Below are 19,035 nucleotides of genomic sequence, written 5' to 3' on the forward strand. Positions count from 1 at the left end.
TCTGCAGGGCTAGGTGAGGACTTTAAACTTGAATTATCCAAGGGCTGGAAGGATGTGGTTTGGTGACAGGGGGATGAACTGGCACCAGCTTTGCCAGGCTTCCCTTCTGCTGTGGTGTTTCAGTCACCAAGCGAGGCGCTCATTTTAACCCAAATTATCTTCATTTTGGAAGTCCTTGAGATTTCCAGTAATTCTTAACTGACCAGGGACCAAAGGGAGGGGCCATATGCCATCCCCTCTGCCTCCCTCCCAGGGCTCTGTCACCTCAAACCCAGCCTTGGCAGGCACCCTGGAGCAGCCACTATCCCAGCAGAGACCGACGCTCCTATTGTCTTTGTCTCTTGCAGGTGGAGGACAAAGCAGAACCTGGACTACTGCTTTTTAATGATGTATGCCCAGTCCAAAGGCATTTATTATGTGCAGGTGGGTTTGGTGCTGGTGCTGGAGAGAAGGTGGATGTACCTGTGTGTTCACTGTAGTGGCTTGTATCAGCTAAGAGAGAGCAAAGATTGTATCCAGTTCTGTGATGCAGCAGAGTGGGAGCGGGTTTTAACCACATAGGTTCAAAAGCTGGGCTTTTAAAATACTTTTAAACTTGGAAACCTCCCACTTAGGAAAGGCCGAAGTCCTTGTTTCTCTTACCTGTTAGACTGAGTGAGAAAAAGTGCTTGGAGCACCTTCCAGAATAAACTGAGTCTGTGTCAAAGCTCTGCTCTGGTCTGTGGTGTGATTGCTCTGTGTAGAGACTGTTGCTGGGACCTGGATGGGACATTGACACTGTGCCTTTTTGTATTACAGCTGGAGGATGATATTGTGGCCAAACCAAACTATCTCAGCACGATGAAGAACTTTGCCTTGCAGCAGCCCTCTGAGGAGTGGATGATCCTGGAGTTCTCTCAGCTGGGGTTCATTGGTAACGTTCTCCCCCCTCACCCCAGTCCTATCAGGCACAAGGCACAAGAGCCTGCTGGCTCCTGCCAGCACTGAATTCTTGGCCCAAGAAATTGTCTCCACAAGATGGTAAAATACTTGGACTTGATCCCCTCCTATTTTTGCAATGACCCTTGTGTTTGCACAGGGGAGAAAGATCCTCACAGCTGGTACTGCTGATGCTCACTTTTAATAAAAATAAACCTGGTGAGTGGCCCAGCTGACAGCCAAACAGCTTAGATATGGCCAGTAGCTTTTAGGCTGGATGAGATCTGGATTTGCCTAAGAGTGTGCAAAAGGAAGTTTACATCAGCCCAGAACTATTTTGGGAACAGCAGTACATGGTTGCAGTAGCAGCTTGATCTGTTATTTTGGATTCTGGGTTGACTGGCTTAAAACTTGTAGTTTTCAGGGCAGGAAATGGTCTGTCCTGCAGCTGGCTGTGCTTATTTCTCTTTACTGAATGGGAGAGTTTTAGACCTTTTGATGCTGTTATGACCTGTGAGACTAATGCTTTCTAATTCTGCAACGAATATTAAATCCGGAGCTGTATTAGCAATGTCAGCAGTGCTGGTACATGAACTGGAGCCACATATTGCTTCCTTTACATAGATGGACACATTTAACTTCCATAGCCCTGTCTCCCAATTTTTTCTTTCCCAGCTCTGATTCTAGACCATTTCATACCATAGCTCCCTTCTCTTTTTTTGTGCTCTAGGAAAAATGTTCAAGTCTCTGGATCTGAGCTTGATTGTGGAGTTCATCCTGATGTTCTATAAGGACAAACCCATTGACTGGCTGCTGGATCACATCCTCTGGGTGAAAGTCTGCAACCCTGAGAAGGATGCAGTACGTAAACAACCTCTGTTGAATGGAAATGTTTTGCTGTGTGGGGGCAAATGTACTCTTGGCTGTGCTTCCAGAGGATCTTTTCTGTGAGCTCTGGTGCTAACTGACTTTGCACCGAGCCATGCCATCCCTGTGGAGCATGCTGCAGGGTGTCCTTGTGGATTGTGTAAGTGGAGACCTGGGAGTTCAGGCTTTTGTAGTCTGCAGCTGCCAGGAAAGGCATTATTTCTGCATGTAAGCACTAATAGGGTATTCCTCCTGCAGTCCTCGAGGACAGGAGTTGTTCCCCATTCTTCTGTGTTGTTTTGCATTGTGGTGTGCTTCTCTCCCTGAAGCATTTCCCACTCACTGACTACAGCCCCAGAATAACCCCTTGATGCTGGATCCATGTGCTGTACCGGCCTGGAGCACACGTGGAGACTGCCCAGAGAGCTCACCCCAGACTTCCCAGAGCAAGCCCTCCTTGTACAGTCTGCCAGAATGAAGCCAGGTCACACAAAGCTCTTGTCAGGGTTTCTAGGAGGGTGCAGAGAGGTGAAATGGGCTCTGTTTTTGTGCTGCCACTACTTTTGCAGAGCCATAAGCCCCCGTGCCCTGTGGAGTTGTGTTTGAACTCCAGCAGCAAGAGGCTAAAGCGAGTGGGAAGGGCAGAGGAGGAGTGTGTGTGGCAGTAGATGTAAGATGAGCTCAGCATCAGATACTCTCCTGTCTTCTCCCTGAACATACTGTATTTACTCAAACTCTTGCTCACCCTCCTCCCCCGGTGGAGAACAAGCAGCAGAGTCCCTGTGCAGAGCTCAGAGCCAGTGGCTTAGAACAGATTTCATGGTGACAACCATGTTGTGGTGATAAATGCTAGAGCAAATGGTCACTCTGGGAATTAGTATTGTATTTGTGTGCTAGGGGGATGGACCATCCTCAGAGCTCTGCAGAATTGGGACAAGGATGTGGTTTAATTTGGCCTGATCCCTGGCAGAGGACATGGCATTGGTTCCAGTACCCCTTGTGCAGCAGGACAGTCTCAGGTGATGTCCACTGAATCCTCCTGGCAGTTGAAACCATGTGCTCAGGTGTGACAGAGCAGTCCCAGGACTGTCTGGCAACCCCACAGTCTGCACAGCTGTGGGTAAAGCCGGATGGGTGGGATGCTGGGTTGGAGCTGGGAATGATGCTGCTGTCTGTGCCCCCACCTTCCAAATCGTCAGCTTGAGCACTGATTAAATGCAGAGGATCATCTTCTCCTTAACTCATCCGTGCTCATCTTTTCCTACCTGATGGAACCAAGGTTTTCTCAGGGGAAACTGCAAACCTCTTAAACATGTTGCCTTTTTAAAAATTAACCTACTTTCCATGTGGATTTCTGGCTCTTTTCCCCCATTGTTTGCATGATTAATTCTGCTCAGCGCCCTTTCAAACATGACTTTCTCTTGTAAATCCGACTGTGTAGAATCAAATTGGTAGCAGGGAGGATTTGTCTTTTTGATTGAAAGTTTGTTTGACCTGAGCTTCTGGTAAGTGCTTTGCCTGCTCTGGGTATATTCTGCTGCTTCTTTTTAAACTAATTTTAGATTTACCTGGGGTAGACCCGTGTGAAAGGATGACCTTCTTACCCCCAACTGAGATATTCCCCCTCCTGGCTTGTCTGTGACAAGGCTGCTTTCAGGAAACGTTTCTTTAGCAGTGCAGGAAAAGGGGAGAAAGATAAATCAGGAGATGCCTCCATTCCCCTTCCTCCTCTCCCCATCCAGTGTGAGATAGCCGTGATGAAGTTCCATGCAGAGTTGCTGGCAGTGAGTTGGGTCTGTCCCATTAGCATGGCTAGTTTTAATTTTCTAATGTAACGCAAGCTGGATTAGGGGATTATCTCTTTTTCAGCTTGCAGGGGTCATGCCTGGAATTTCCCAGCTCCCAGCCTGTGGTGGGGCTTGGTGTGACACCCTGTCTGTACCAGGCATCCAGTGATGCTGCGGGATCTCTGCTGGGTGGGAGGCTGCAAGAGCAGATGGCGTTAGGGATGTGCATGCATTTCTTTTCCTGGAAAAAGGCAAAGTTGGATAACAAATACCCTCTCCATACAGCTTCTAACCTGTATTTTTGTCCTGCTCCCCCAAACTGAGAGAAATGAGCTATTTTAAAACGTGAGTTCTCATCTCCCCACGCTCTCAGTGATTTTCCCTTTTGTACTTTATTCCCTCTCCATCGTCTCTCTCCCTCCACTCCATGGTAAATCACTGCCAGGATCACAGTTGCATCTCCAAGTTTATTTATGTGGTGGATAGGCATGAAACAGCCCAGCAGCTCTGATGATGGTACGTGCTGTACATCTGCTCACAGCTCCTGCCAGCAAACTGGGAACTGCCCATCCAGAGAGAGCCCACACTTGGTGCCTGTTCACCTGGGCTCTGAGTCACCCCAGGGTTACTGTACCTTCAGACATCAGGGATCCCAAGCTCTGAGTTGTAGGAAGAAGGCTTTCCCAATAAGCCAAGGGCGAAGAAAACTCAGTTCTCTGGCTGTTCCTCCCTGACAGCACAGAGCGGATTTGCTCAGTGTTCTTAGCTATGCTTGGCAAGGAGAAATTTGGCACTTAAACCTGGGCCCTGCCCAGCAGAGCCGGGTGGGTGAGTGGCCGAGAGTCTCAGTCTGGTTTCTGCAGAGTGTGGTTAAAAGCCCTCTTGCCAGATTAGAGCCTGAATACCACAGAAGGGCATAGAGATGGAGGACAGCGTTGTCTGTCACTCCTTGTGCCCTTGTCCGGTGGCCTGCAGAGGTTTGGGCCTGGGGCACTGTGGGGCTGTCTCGTTTCAGAAACACTGCGACCGGCAGAAGGCAAACCTGAGGATCCGCTTCAAGCCCTCGCTCTTCCAGCACGTGGGAACTCACTCCTCCTTGGCTGGGAAGATACAGAAGCTGAAGGTGGGTACCAGCTCTGTCCAAGCTACAGGTGGCCTGGCCTGCAGGCACCTGGGAACTGACTGCCTTTGGGTGGGGACATCAGTGACATTGGCTGGTGGCAGCCGGATTTCTGTGAAGTGTTTGTGTTTTATTCTGAATTACAGTGAGCTCAGGTAGCTCCTGCTCCTCAGAATGGCAGTGACATGCACCAAGAGTCACTGCAAGATTTTGAGCCTTGGTACCAGTCCTGAGTGACAGACCATGGTCCAGGCAAGTGACTTCGAAGAATCTACTGAAAAACATTGGAGGGATGACTCCTGTGTTGGTCTGACTTCCTTCCCACTCCACTCCATGTTCCTGGGATTTGGTGATAGGCAAATTATAACTCACTGTATAAGAGCTGGAATTGTTGATGTGTGTTTAAACATGAACAAAATGCAGCTTCCCACAACTACTAAGTGCAGAACCCATGGACAGACATCCGTGGGCTGTGCTGTCAGTGTGATCCCCGGGGAAATGGATGGTATAATCCAGTTTGTATCACAGTGCAGTGCTGTCAGGCCATATAATCCAGTCATTTTATGCTATTGTCAGCCTCCCAGCTGCTTTCTCCTCAAGTGTAAAGACTATTTCCACAATTCCTGGGGCAGGGACAGGCATTCAGAGACATTTGGACAATGAAATGCTCCTTGGTGCTAGATCGGAGCATGGTTGTTTCTCTGACCTGCCTCTCCTGAAGCAATGTCCTGACATCTAGTCACACATTCCCCTGCCTGGTGCCTTGCCCAAATTACTTCCATCTCTCATCCTTCTGTGCCCTGCAAATCACAAAACTTTAATTTGCAGTGCCTTGTAGCTGAAGCCCTGGTTCCTCACGGGCCAGAGCAGCTCATGGCCCTTCTCTGCCCTTTTGCTTTGTGCCCACCAAGGACAAGGACTTTGGAAAACAGGCACTGCGGAAAGAGCACGTCAACCCTCCTGCCGAGGTGAGCACCAGCCTGAAAACCTACCAGCACTTCACCTTGGAGAAGGCTTACCTGAGGGAGGACTTCTTCTGGGCCTTCACTCCCACTGCCGGGGACTTCATCCGATTCCGATTCTTCAAACCGCTCCGAATCGAAAGGCCAGTGCTGGAGGGGTCAGCGGGGGTGTGGGGACAGCCCAGAGCATGTGGACACACTTGACTTTTGCTCTTCTGGTAATTTAAATCGAATTTCTTGCCTGTCCAGCAGTGCTCTTCCAGGGGAAGGATAATTTGACCCTTTCTCAGTGGGGCCATCTTTGCCAGAGCCCTTTGTTTCGACTGTGAGCAGTCCATGGTTTAGCTGGTCTGGCACAGAAAGTCTCCTGCCAAATCGTGCTGTGGGCTCTTTGGGAAGGTGCCTGTTAGGTTGAACTGTTTGATGATTCAGATGGGGTGAAAGCCATCACGTGCCCCCTCGCTCAGTGTGCCTTTCTGTGGTTTTGGTTCTTGTCACAGGTTCTTCTTCCGCAGCGGGAACATCGAGCACCCAGAGGACAAACTCTTCAACACGACCGTGGAGGTTCTGCCGTTTGACGTAAGTGTTTGATTGAGATTTGAGGTGAGGGTGGAGTGGGAAGCAAAAGAGGCTTGAGAGGAGGAATCTGCTTAAAGCCATCAGGAAAATCTTCACAAGATTCGAGTGCCTCTTACAGGTGCTGGCAGGGAGCCAGAGGGTCATGCCTGGTGTGATGCCACCTCAGGAGCAGGGTGCTTTGCTGAGCACGGCTGTGTGAGCTGTCCCTGCCTGGGGATGCACCAGTGGGAGGGATGGCTGCAGAGGAGGGGATGGAGCCAGAATGGTGCAGTGGAAATAGCAGTGTCCTGCAGCTGTCCTCTTGTTTTGGGCACATGTCTCAGGATGCCACGTATGGGACGAGATGCCAGGGTTTGCTGGCAGGGACAGCTCTGGGATTGCTGCTTTTCCTTGGGGCTTTTGGGTGACTCTTGCCTCTGGCCTTGCACAAAACTCCTCTCCTTCTGCAGAGTCTACAGTCAGATAAGGAAACCTTGCAGGAGGGAAGAGGCGCAGTCGTCAAATACCGCAGGACAGCAGACGGCTACATCCAGATAGGTACAGCGGGGTGTGCGGTGGTAAAATGCTGCTGGCTTTGGTAACACAGCCCATGCCTTCACCTGCATGTCAGTCAAGAACCTTAGAGCTGTTTGCTTGGCAAAGAGTAATTTCTGCTGTCCAGGAGCTTATGGTTGGAGCAGGATTTAACTGTCATTGTGTCCTCTCCTCCACTGCCCTCGCTCTCAGGCTAGGTTGTCCTCAGTTTTCAGTCCTGCATTTCTGCCAGTCTCTGCTCCGAGGTGAGACCAAACGATGCAAATTATTCCTTTGCTTACCCTGAGGTTAAAAACCTCCACCACGGGCAGTTTTGCCATCTCTGTACTCACACCACTTGCAGGTCAGACTTCGTCTCTTGCCACCTGAGCTTGTTTTAGTGCTTGCCCTGCCCTTGGACAAGAAGGAGTAATTGCAGCCTCCAGAGACCTGCCAATGTGTGATACAGCCCTGGTGTCCCTGCAAAGATGTAATTTTTTTTAAAGTAGACAAATAAAAGAAAATTTTCCTGGCATATGTAGTGTTTTGCCATTTTCTCATTCCTCTGCATGTTGGCTGGTTTCTCCCAGTTGCATTTTCAAAATAAAAAAAAAAATCACAACCAAAAAGCATGTCAGGCCACTCTGTCCCCTTTCACACAGCAGTGATATGTCACCAAATACCCCAAATACATTTTGTTTTGTTTACCTGATTTTTTTTCTCCAAAGTGTGGCATTTTGTACTGTATCGCCATCCACGCTGCTGGTTTTTAGCCTGTTTTGTGTTGGGGAGCTGCAGGCAGGGGCTGCTGGGGCTGTTGGTGGTGCCCTGGGGGACAGGGGAAGTGGAGGGGCAATGCCAGAGGACCATCCCTGTGTCAGTCATGTGCTCTCCCCACCAGGCTCGTTCTCCAAGGGTGTTGCAGAGGGTGAGGTGGACCCATCTTTTGGGCCGCTGGAGGCTGTCAGGCTGTCCATCCAGACCGACTCCCCAGTGTGGATCATCCTGAGCGAGGTAAGCCGAGCTCCCTCAGCACCTCCCCACCCCTGCCCTGCTCATCCCTCTGATCCCATCCCTCTCTTCTTTCAGATTTTTATCAAAAAAGCAGAGTGAAACAGGCATGAGCAGAGCGGACACACCTGTGGATCCCTGGTCCTGCTGCCTCCCTCCCGCTCCCTGCTCCCTGCGGCGCCTTGCCCGGACCAGGACAGCGCAGGGCCGGCTGCCAGAGCCAGCACTCGCCATCCCCAGCAGGGCTGCGGGGCCAGGACGGGCATCGGCTTCTCCTGAAGAGCAGCAAAAAGCAGAAGCCAGCCCCTGTGCAGAGGGGTGGCTTTGCTCCGCTCCCCCGGCCCCTCGGGACACACGGACACGGACACGGGACAGTTTGGGGTCGGGATGAGCTTTAGCCAGCGTGGGGACAAAAAGCACCTTCAGCCCCAGACAGGGCAATCTTTGGCTGTATCTGGGGACAGAGCAGGTCACACCGAGTCCTGCCAGACCCCACCGGTGCGCTGGGATGGAGGCAGCAGGGACCGAGGTCTGCCTTGCCCTCTCCCAGGCAACAGTCCTGGCCACAGCTGAGGATTAAGTGAGGGCAAAGACTGACCCTCCTTCAGCAGAGGAGGAACGAATCCAAAGGGGTTGGAGCTATATTATGGCAGGGAAAACAAAAAAATAAAATATGCCACACTGTGCCTGCCAGCATTGAACACAGCCCCTTAATTCTCAGTGAAGTCTCCAGTGTCTTCATGCCTTGAGATTGAGTGCAGAAACTGTCTTTTTTAAAATAACTATTTCAGTTATTGATTGATGTGGGTTTTTCGGGGAAGGAAAAAATAAAGCAGAGGTAGCCCAGTTCAAAAATAGTAGGGATTAGTGTAAATCCCAATGTCCTTTCAACTATACACTGGAATGCATTATACTACTTTAATGTGCTGTATTTTTTATTATTGGATACATTTGATTTTTCAAGTACATCTCTCTATATAAATATATAAAACAATGTGCACTGTAATAAAAGCTGAATTTAAACCTTTGGTGCAGTAGTGAGGGTCAGTTGGAACAGGGCTGCTTTAGGTACCTGTGAACCCCAAGTACACAGCAGAGGGTGGAATTTGGAGAGGGCAAAGTCCTATTGCAGGGTGGATGGTAAGTGAAGCTGGGGCAAAGTAAAGGTCATTCAATCAAGGCCAAACACAGACTTTAGTACTTGGACTAGGATCATGCTTTTCTTCCAATATTTGGACGTGGTTTTAGGCAAGTTTACCCATCCTTTTCAGTTAATCACAGCAGCTTTTCCTATGAAACCCAGTCCCCAACTCAGATTTTCTCACACCAGTCTCTGAGCACTTTCGACAATCACAGGTGATTCCTAGTGAGAAAAGGAATTTATTTTTGTATATCCATGGTGTGATTCTTCAACATAGATCATTACAGCAGTAAGGAGGAGAGACAACAGCATGTGGGTCAATCTGTGCTCCATGAGGCAGAGCCAGAGGCATTTTGGAGCAGACAGTGCTACAAAGCCCAGCAGTGAAGCTCCTCAGCAGAGGCAGGGGCTGGAAAGCATTTGCTTTCTAGAAAGGAAATTATCTCTGAGAGCAGAGGAGTGCCAGCATCCACCTCCCTTCAGCGGGGAGTGCAGAGCCAGGGAAATATTCTCTCTCTGATGGTGCCACATGACTGGCTCCCTGTGACAGGGCAAGCAGTGGGTTTGGGGAGAGCCATGGCCCCTCTCACCAGGCGCCATGGAGCTGGAGAGGCCACACCAGTGCTGCCATCCATGTGGAGGAGCTGGGCCACAGGAAGTGTGCCAGGAGCCCGGCCAGTGCCATCCCCACCAGCAGCCAGAGCAGCCAGGCACTGGCATACAGTGGTCCCAACCTGGGTGGGAAAAAACACCATCAGGCACTGCCAGCCCAGCCAGGGCACGCTGTGAGTCCCCACCCACCTTTGGGACAGCCAGGGAAGAGGTGACACAGCCATGAGCACATGGGGGCAGGAGGGGAGGAGGAGGAGGTGGTGAAAGTCTGTCTGCAGTCCCACCCATGGGGAGGAAGCCTGTTTCAGGGGCCAGGTTCTGCTCCCAGCCGCCCTGGGCTGGTTTTGGGGTGCCCATGGTCCCATCAGGTCCTTACCGTCCCTGGGCAGCCACGGTGTAGCCCTGGAAGTACTTGAGGCGGCTGTAGAGGTACAACAGCCCACACACTGCGGTCACACCTGGGGGGACAGGGAGTAGAGCTCTGCTGGGATCCCTGGACACTGCTGCAGCTGCATCCCAGCACAGTCCCCCCAGCAGATGAGGCATGGCCAGAAAACCAAACACAGAGTGATTTGGCTTTAAACCACTGTGGTAGTTTAAATGAGTTTTCTCCTTTCCCTTTTTGTGAGGGATGAACTTCTCTGCCCCACAGAGTTGCCCTGGGACTTGGGTTGGCAATGCTCCCTTTTGTGGTTTCTCCTCACAACCAAATCCCTGAACTCACTTGGTAGGGATGGACAGTGGATGAGTAAATGTTTGGGTTATGGTTTCTTGTTCTGACAGTTCTGTCTCTGCTGCTGCCACCCTGGGACAGCCTGACCTTGTCTAGGAAAAGCAGCATGAGGGGACAGCCAGGCTCCAGCAAAGGAGCAAGGGCTGCCAGTGCTTCCTCCTCCAGGCAGGAATGGGCTCAGCTGCTCCCAGCTGGAGTTGGGGCACTTCTCAGTCAATCCAGCTAAGGGGAAAATTTGCTTTCCATGAACAAGAGCCTCACAGGCACAGAGAAAATGCCTTCGTCACAATGGGATTTAAATTGGGGCTGGGTTTTTTTTGTTTGTTCACATGGTTTGGGTTGGAGTTCTTCCCCACATCCCTCTTACCTTGATGGAAGAAGATTCCAGCAACCCAGAGGAGGGAAATGAAGATTGGGAAATATTCTGAGCAGTTTGCCCTGGTGAGAACCAGAGATGAGAATTAAAACTGCCCCCTGTACATCAGAGCCTGGATAACCAAGGCTGGAGAAGGGAATTGGAAACTCACATCAGAGCAAACTAAAAGACCTGGTGAGAACCATTGTTGTTCTGTGGGAAAGGGGCCTTGGGCCTTTTCTGTGATCAAGAACACCCAATATCTGTATTGTAGGGGAAAAAACCAGCCAAACAACACACAGCATTCACTTTTCCTGCATTCACATGGTCTGGAATGACAAGCTATGGCTGAGACAGAGATTTGTCTCTGCTGGACCCTACACAGGCTCCATCCCACACACAGCACCATCACAGACAGCTGCTGCACCACCAGCTGCAGGAGGAGAGCCTTCTTGTCAGTATTTAAGGAGCTTTCTCTTCCCCTTGGGTAAGCACAGCCCAAATTTGGGAGTCACACAAGTCACAATCCAAGAAGGAGCCTTCTCTCAGATAAAAGTCAGCAGGAAGCAATCAGCTCTACAGCCAGGTTTTCCTCCTTTTTCCTTTAGTGACAAAAATAAAGATTTTCTGCAAGAAGAGTAGGAGCTATGCTATTAAAGACATTGCTTTTGCTTCTCTCACATTTTACCATTCCCCAGGCAATTTCATCTTAATGTTGGCCAAAAATGTACAAACTTTTGGAAAATGGAGCCAGACTGGGAGCTGGAAAAAGCCTGAAGAACCTTATTCTGTAAATGCAGTTTGAGCCTCAGTGTGGGGAGACTGCCAGGTTTCTTCAAGTGAGTAATACATCAGTACCACTTTTTCCCTTTTTTTTTTTTCAATATATCAAATTATCCATTTGTATACTCTTCCACAGGGGAAAGAGAAGAAGAACCCACAAAGAAGCAATATATTCTCAAGTCCAAGTTCCTTGAGGTCGCCTTCCCTGCCCATTACAGCCAGGGCTTCCCAGAACACCACAACCCATGGCATGACTTGGTTAACACACATTTAATAGTTAAGTATTTAATTAAAAGCCACATCAGCAGCTCCCCAGCTTGCAGAGGCTGATGTCTCCAGGCAGGCTGGCTTCCATGGCACCACAGAAGGACTGAAGCTGGTGTTTTTGTCACTCCACAAATGTTTCCTGTGCTCTGGCAAGGGAACGCAGCTGCTTTGTTCGGGATTTAGTGCCGGGCTGGAACCACCCTTCACACCAGCTCCAGCCAATTCCTTTCAGTCGCTTACAAAACAGAGCAGCTGAGATGAAAGACGGGATCTGGTGCTTGCTGGAAGCCGAAGGGATCTGTGAACATTTCCAGTTTAGCTCCAGCATTGCTCTCTCCATAGGAACAGAGCAAAAAGAAACAGCCCTCAGCAGGGGCCCACGAGTGCTGAGTCTCACAGCACAATGGCTTCTGAAAGGGAAAAAAATTAAATGCCCTTGTAGCTGGTTCTGCCAGCAAGGCCGTTTGCTTCAATTCAACAGCAAAATATTACTCAAAAATATCAGATTATTAATAAAACTTTGGCTGCTCTCACCATTTGGAGCCAACGGTAACATTAAATTTAATGATTCTAGTCGTGAATGCTCTGCACCTCCTCCATATGGCCACTAATTTGTAATTTGGCTGCCTCACAATACCAGAAGGAGAATTATCATGGATGGACAGAAACACCCCAGCCAAAGTGCTCCAAATCAAAATGCAGACCTTTGCACACAAAGCATTGAAAAAAAAAATATCAGTAAGTGGAAAGGTGACGTGAGGGGTACCAGTCTCTCTCAACAGTGATAGTTGACTCAAGTTTTATCTAGACAAAGTCACCACAAAAAGTCAAAATCTTACTGAGCTCTGAAGGTCCGCTCAAATTCAGGGTGACCTGATGTTTCAGGAGGGGAAATCTTGTACTTCCGACGGGCGTAGATCACCTGCATTGCAAAATAGGCTAAAAAACAGAACACAGGAGTGGTAACAGACCAGCAGTGTTTACATAGCCATGCTTTATCTGGCTTGGAATCAAGCAAATAGTTAGAATGAAAGAGGTGACATGATCTAGGTCCATAGTCCAGGGCTGTCACACATGACCTGTAATAAATGTGCCATTTATTTCACATTCATGCTTTAAATTCAGGTTTGGTTATCCCAGCTGAGTGCCACTGCTGGATGACACTTTGCATCATCTCACGCCCAGCAGAGCCCTCAGTGCTGCTCCCCCGTAGATAAAACACACAATAAAACCTTACCCTGAGTCAGAATTATTTCTTAATTTTGCACTTCGCATTTAGAGTACATGTGCACCCTCAGCCAGTCTCATGGGAATTATGTGCAACACTTTCTGCTATTCCTAGTGGATGCAAAGGATGGCCCATGTCACAGAGCAGCATGCAAACTGTCAAGCACTGGGATAGTCATTAAGTCAATTAGAGATGCTCTTAATAATGGCAATAAAAAGAATTGGGGAAGAGGGTGATTATTTCTTGCTCTTCAACCCTGCAGGGCAGCCCCAAGGCTCCAGCAATTCAAGGAGCAGAGGTGCTGCCCATGCCTGTGCCACATTTGAGCTAAGGCACTGACTCAGTGTCTGCTACATCAGTCCTTTGTACATTTGTAAAGGACATGGAAAGTCACTTCAAAACAATGAAAACTTGCTAACATGAAGATTTTGAGTGTTTCACTATTTATTGAAAACTCCTACTCCCACGGGCAATTGCTGATGCTCTGTTTTATTTAGGTGTACTACTACACTGCTGCCTTTATTGAAAACCCCTATTTTCATATAGGAGAAAACTAGATTATAAAAACAATTATTTTGGTGGTTGTGATGGTGTCACTGAGATATCTGATGCTCACTTGAGTGAGCAAAGTCCTCACATAGCAACATTTCCAGAGCATTGCAGAGAGACACAAGAAGCTGCTGTGCAAGCCTGTCTTGGGGACTGTGTTAGTGTAACAAAGATAAAAGCAGAACAGCAGGATAGAAAAGAGGAAGTAGGGACAGATGTTCCAAGATTAAAGACATGTGCCTGCAGAAAACATATGTAGAAGGGAATTAGAAATGTAAATAATCTGATGCTATGTGACTTGTGTATCACAAGGTTTTAGTAACATAAATACAGTCATTCCTTTCAGAATGCATTTAAGAACAATTAAGCTTGTTCTAGTGTCTTTCACAGTGACCCAGCCCTAAACAAGAGGTGCTGACAGAGCAAAGTGGGGGGAAACAAGAATGTTCCCTCCTCTTTGATTCATTTATAGCAGGTTGATCATGGGTGAAGATGTCACCCTTCTCCAGAGGTCCAGCAGGACAGGACACAGCATTCCCTCTGTGAATCCAGAGAGGTGTAACACACAACTGGAATTCAGCAGCTGCTGGAAGAGCTCTGGGAATAAGACAAAACCACCCTGTTACCTCTCCAGCTCCCTGATGCTCTCAGGGTCTCATCCCAGACTCCTCTCCAGAAATGGACTGAGCTGAAGTTACAGCATCATGAACAGATCTGGCTCCTGGCTTAAGGGCCCAACTGCACTGGGCAATGCTCTTCATTCTGCTTTGTGCCATCTGCACCTTTCCTAAGGTAGGATTCTTGTGACTGATGGGTGAGGTAAGAGTCATTTCACATCAAACCTCTCCATCAGCTCTACACTTGGCATCTTGCTTCTACACAGGGGCTAATATTCAGGCAAGTCCTACACAGATCCCTGACACTTGGGGATGGGTAACATAAAAAACAACCACCCAAGAGGAGCAGGAGCCTTTTGGAGGACAGCTGGCTGTTCCCCCAAACCTGGTGTAAGGGTGAAGAACTAGGATGAAGAATCAGTCCACAAAAGCACTTCTGAGAATGAGGTGTTGAAAAAACCCACACTGCAAGAGCCTTCTCAGCACGGACTCTTAGAGAAAGAGAGTTCAATCTACTCTGCAGAGCCTTTCAAAGCATTTTTTTGTGATTCATGTCTTGAGGTTAATCACCTGTGTGGATTCCCATGTGGCTTAGGGGCTCAGCTCTCCCTGAACTTTGCTCCTCGGAGGAAATATTCTTCATTCTCTATTTGATTATGTCCACAAACTTGTCAAATAATATCAGAGCTGCTATCTGCCACATTTGAGTGAACCTGGCAAACAAGCCCTGTGGAGCCTGACAGTGACATTGCATAAGTTTTCTTTCCTTTGAAGCTGTAAAATAAAGGAGTGGGGGAAAAAACTGGAGTAGAATAATTTTGCCTTGTGGTACAATGTTCACCACAAGGCTGGGGCACACATCTACATAGTGCCAAACTCAGAGTTTCACTAAACTGAGAATGACTAAATTAAAAAGGGGAAAGTTTCTTGAAAGAATGTGGAAACTGCAGGCTCCCAGGAAATTCAAAAGGAAACAAAAAGCTACCAACGCTGTACCAAAGTCAGACATTAAATTAAATCTCCTACACCAGGATGTGATGGAGGAGTATCTGTAGGGATAGCCCACATCTGTGCTTCAGAGCGAATCCCAGACATGTAACTCACCTACAGAATGTCCTTTCAAAGCCACTGCACAGCTCTGAACCCCAGTGACACAGGCACACGGATTTCACAGGAGTAGGTGGAAAGGAAATGCAGTATTTTGCAGTTGCTCCTTGGCTTCCCATGCAGAGATCATAAAACCAGGATACTTCATCCAGTCAAACAGATAGGAGGGTGCCAATGCCTGCTATTTATCTGCTGGCATCACACCTGGCTTGTTTGCCATGAAAGTAAAATGCTTAATACTGCAACCTTTAAAAAGTACTTGAAATTCTTATTAAACAAAAATATTTGAGATAAAACTGCTATCTAGGGATTTGCTACTGAGGGTTTCCTAAAGGAAAAGGGCTCAGCAGCATTTCTGTAACTCAATTTCATGTTTTCTTCATGTCTTTGCAGACTGAACACTCGCTCCACCCCCACTTAGTTTAATAACAAAAAAATTCGTTGTACAAGTTTCTTCCATTTGTAGTTGTGGCATGTCTGTGTAAATTGAGTGGAAATTACTGAAAATTCAGAAATCTTGAGCTCTATTTTTAAAGTGGCATATTCTGTTTCAAATAATGTTTATATTAAGAGATTTATCACCTGATGGCTAAAAGCATATGACATTGCTCAGAGATTCACATCCATTTGTAAGCAGAGGTGTGACAGCTGTATGGTGAATTAATACAGTAACAATAAAACCCACAAACCTTTCCTTATAGAATTGTGAAGATTTTAATAAAATGGGGGCTCTGTTACCATCCTAGGCAGGGGAGTGACTGTCCTGAAGCTCAAGGGGGAGAGACTTTGCCGAAAGGACCCACAAATAAACAGAGCTTGGCAACAACTGTTCCTCCTAAATGGTCTGAACACAACGCATCTATTTAAATTAGAAGTCACTGAGTTCCTTTGAAGAGCTCTGTGTCTATTTCTGAGCAGAACTTACATTCGTTTCCAAATTACTGTGCTCAGTCCATCTTGTCATCTGCTCTGTGCCATATGAACATAGAAGGATCTCGGTCACAGAGAAACACCAGCGTGCACCAGGCTCTTTCTTATATCCACACCACGTCTGCCTGTACATTGATCTCCTCACCAGCACATTTACTAACCTGTCTTTATTCTGGCTACCTCCAGCCACTGCAAGTTACAAATTACCTGCTCAAATTCAATCACAAACTAGTTTACTTTAAGAACATCACGTTGAAATTGCTTTAAGTCTAAAAGTTTTACTTGCTGGCTTTAAGGACCATTTTAGTCCCTGTTAAATAACGACCACCCTCAGGCATGCCACTTCTGCCATGAACAGCCAAAAATTTGTATCATTTTATCAAGTTGAAAAACAGTGACTTTCACTCCACAGACACTCCGAGAAAACTACAAGAACCACATCCCACAGCGTTTAACATCATTAGCTTAATACTGGCATTGTACAAAGGACATTTACCTTGCTCCAGGACCCCCAGAACTGTGACTGTGGCCAGCAGGTCTATCTGATCTCTCATGCTGCTGACTGTGGAGCAAACCCCAGCCTGATGTGCTGGGCACAGCTGTCCCAACACTCTCTCCCACCACCACCCACTTCCACAGAGCTGCCTTTGAGCACAGGTGTTTCCTCCACCACACCTTAACTCTCACCACACCACGTGTTTTCCAAAGCCACCAGAAAATGCCTATTCCAGCCAAGTGCCTATTGTTGAAAAATAGAGCAGGAAAGAATTTTGCATGAGCAAACTGAAATTCTTCTAATTACATTTACCGATTTTATACCATGATTGAACTATATGTTGCTGGCAATGGAAAGATGATGGAATTCTTTCCAGCCAGTTTTGTTGCTAGTTTTAATGAGCCCTGAAGCATCTCAATTATGTGCAAGGTTGTAAAAATTATTAACAAGCATTTACAAATTAATGACTTGATCTTCTGCTCATATTTCAAGTAGTGAAGTTGACCACTTGAAAGATTCAACACACTCCAGCTGGACTAATTTAATTCTGTTACCAGATTCTGTGATTTAACAGAACATTCAGATACTTTATCCTACTAATTACTACACTTAAGTTTACCAAAGAGGAGTACAGTTCTATTCTAGCACTCACTGACCCTTAGTAGTTTTCTGAAGTTTTTAAGAAGTATAAACCTTTCCCTGGCTAACACACAAAATACAAGATCTCAGTTCTGAAGGCAGCAGAGGATGTAGAAACATACAGACCCTAAGGAAACGTTACACTGACATCAGAGTTATAATTGTAAAATGCAAAATTGGAAAACAAGCAATGTTTTAGCCCTGAGTGACTTTTCTCCCCACTCTGCAAAAGTGAAACAGGCATCAGTTCAAAAAGTTACCTTACGTTTTTGAGCAACTTTATAAGGACGACTACACTGACTTGAAAATTTTTAAAATCAAAGAGGAGGAAGGTTTTCTCTTAATGTTAGAGGCTGAATCATTGCATTTCTCTCTGTTCAGTCACACCCTCACTACAGAATTTGTGCATGTACCAGACATGCAGTTTCTCCCAAGAGGGACGTAGCAAGTTTTGTCTGGTTTGGCTCTTCATTGCTTCAAAACACCATTATGACAGCTCAACAAGTTGAAAATTCAGTTAATCAAATATCCAATGTTACACTTTTTATAAATAACCACACATGTAGAATAGCAAAACCACTCCCTTTCTCTAAAAAAACACTCATATGATGTGACTCTTCAAGGTACAGCAGACTCAGGTGAAATAGAACTAAAACGTAAAAGTTAGCCTTAACTGAACCTACTGGTGACCAAAGATGTCATCTGTGATGTCCACTGGGGTCTTCTTACAACAACATATTTCAACAAACAATTTAGACTCAAGAAAACACTTACATTACAGACTTCCATTACTCTCAGGAAAAACAATGGCATCAAGAAAAAAAAAAATCAAATTAGTTTCTGAGCAAAGGTTCATGACAAGCTGCTGCTGACTCCTTAAAATCTTTGGAAAACCACAGACATCATTTCAGTGGGGGATGGTTTAGGCAATTTCTGTCTCACTTAACAGTAACTAAAATGCAGCATTTTTAATGGGACAATAAAGGAAAAATTAATGTAACTTCATGGTTTCCCATGGGGTAAAAGGAGCTGATTCTGCTACTGCTACTGTTTGTTACATTTGGTTCTTTACAAACTTTTGAAGTTACAGGTCTCCTCCTCTCCCCCCAAACAAAACACAAAACTTGTAGAGTAGGAATACATTAAAAATACACTCTGGCAAGTCAGGATGCTGTGAGGAAACCTGGAGGCTGAGCTGGGGCTGCAAACACAACTGTACAATGACACCAACTGCAAACCCTGGAGAATGACCCATCAATGTCTGAAGCTGGGCAGTGGCTGTGGGACCTTACCAGCCTTAAGCCAAGACCTCCACACACGTTGCTGTCAGTATTTGTTCCTTGTTCAGAAACATCAGCTCCTGCTTGCAGCATGTGTCCCACATCTCAGCTGGGTTCCTGTATCACACAGGTCTTGAGGAAATCAGTTTGAACCTCTAAGGGCTGTTATTCTAAGGGAACTGGCACATTTTGGAACTCCAATTTTACACATGTGAGTTCTCGGTAGTTATTAACAATTTTTTCACTACTAACAACCACCTCTGCAGTTGAATTTCCCAGCTTAAGGCCTACAATGCATTCCAGAAAAAAAAACAAAAAAACAAAAGCAGTGGGAGTAGCATAAAGACTGATTTTCAAAGTTACATTTTCTAAGGGCCCTTTATCCACTTCTGGCCTGTTTAAATGGACTTTCTGAAACTGTAAGAATTGGTAAGACACAGCAGCAGAATTTGAGCCTTAGTAATAGGGATATAGGAACCATCTCATTAGGAATGACAACGCTGAACTCTGCTCAGCTCATGCAAATGTATAAAGTCACACC

The 19,035-nt window shown here is 46.9% G+C and overlaps 2 protein-coding genes across 3 annotated transcripts in view; one reads left to right on the top strand and one right to left on the bottom strand.

Moving 5' to 3' along the window:
* Positions 1 to 8,785, top strand: part of MGAT4B (alpha-1,3-mannosyl-glycoprotein 4-beta-N-acetylglucosaminyltransferase B) — a 51,287-nt gene extending 42,502 nt beyond the window's left edge. For both annotated transcript variants that reach the window (XM_014886938.2, XM_088173611.1), the window contains exons 7-15: positions 348 to 423; positions 799 to 913; positions 1,649 to 1,779; positions 4,588 to 4,695; positions 5,604 to 5,797; positions 6,155 to 6,233; positions 6,683 to 6,770; positions 7,648 to 7,760; positions 7,836 to 8,785. In XM_014886938.2, the coding sequence (XP_014742424.2) occupies positions 348 to 423; positions 799 to 913; positions 1,649 to 1,779; positions 4,588 to 4,695; positions 5,604 to 5,797; positions 6,155 to 6,233; positions 6,683 to 6,770; positions 7,648 to 7,760; positions 7,836 to 7,859 (928 nt within the window). In that variant the 3' untranslated portion in view covers positions 7,860 to 8,785. The remainder of the gene's footprint in view (positions 1 to 347; positions 424 to 798; positions 914 to 1,648; positions 1,780 to 4,587; positions 4,696 to 5,603; positions 5,798 to 6,154; positions 6,234 to 6,682; positions 6,771 to 7,647; positions 7,761 to 7,835) is intronic.
* On the bottom strand, positions 8,764 to 18,928 carry LOC106859604 (leukotriene C4 synthase-like). Its single transcript, XM_014887002.2, has 5 exons — positions 16,576 to 18,928; positions 12,488 to 12,587; positions 10,611 to 10,681; positions 9,887 to 9,968; positions 8,764 to 9,632 (listed from the first exon to the last, which is right to left on the bottom strand). Exons 1-5 carry the CDS (start codon positions 16,631 to 16,633, stop codon positions 9,485 to 9,487), a joined length of 459 nt encoding a protein of 152 aa, XP_014742488.1. The 5' UTR covers positions 16,634 to 18,928; the 3' UTR covers positions 8,764 to 9,484.
* Positions 18,929 to 19,035: the final 107 nt, after the last annotated feature.

This window comes from Sturnus vulgaris, chromosome 15 (assembly GCF_052056855.1).
Source record: "Sturnus vulgaris isolate bStuVul1 chromosome 15, bStuVul1.hap1, whole genome shotgun sequence".
Classification (NCBI taxonomy): Eukaryota; Metazoa; Chordata; class Aves; order Passeriformes; family Sturnidae; genus Sturnus; species Sturnus vulgaris.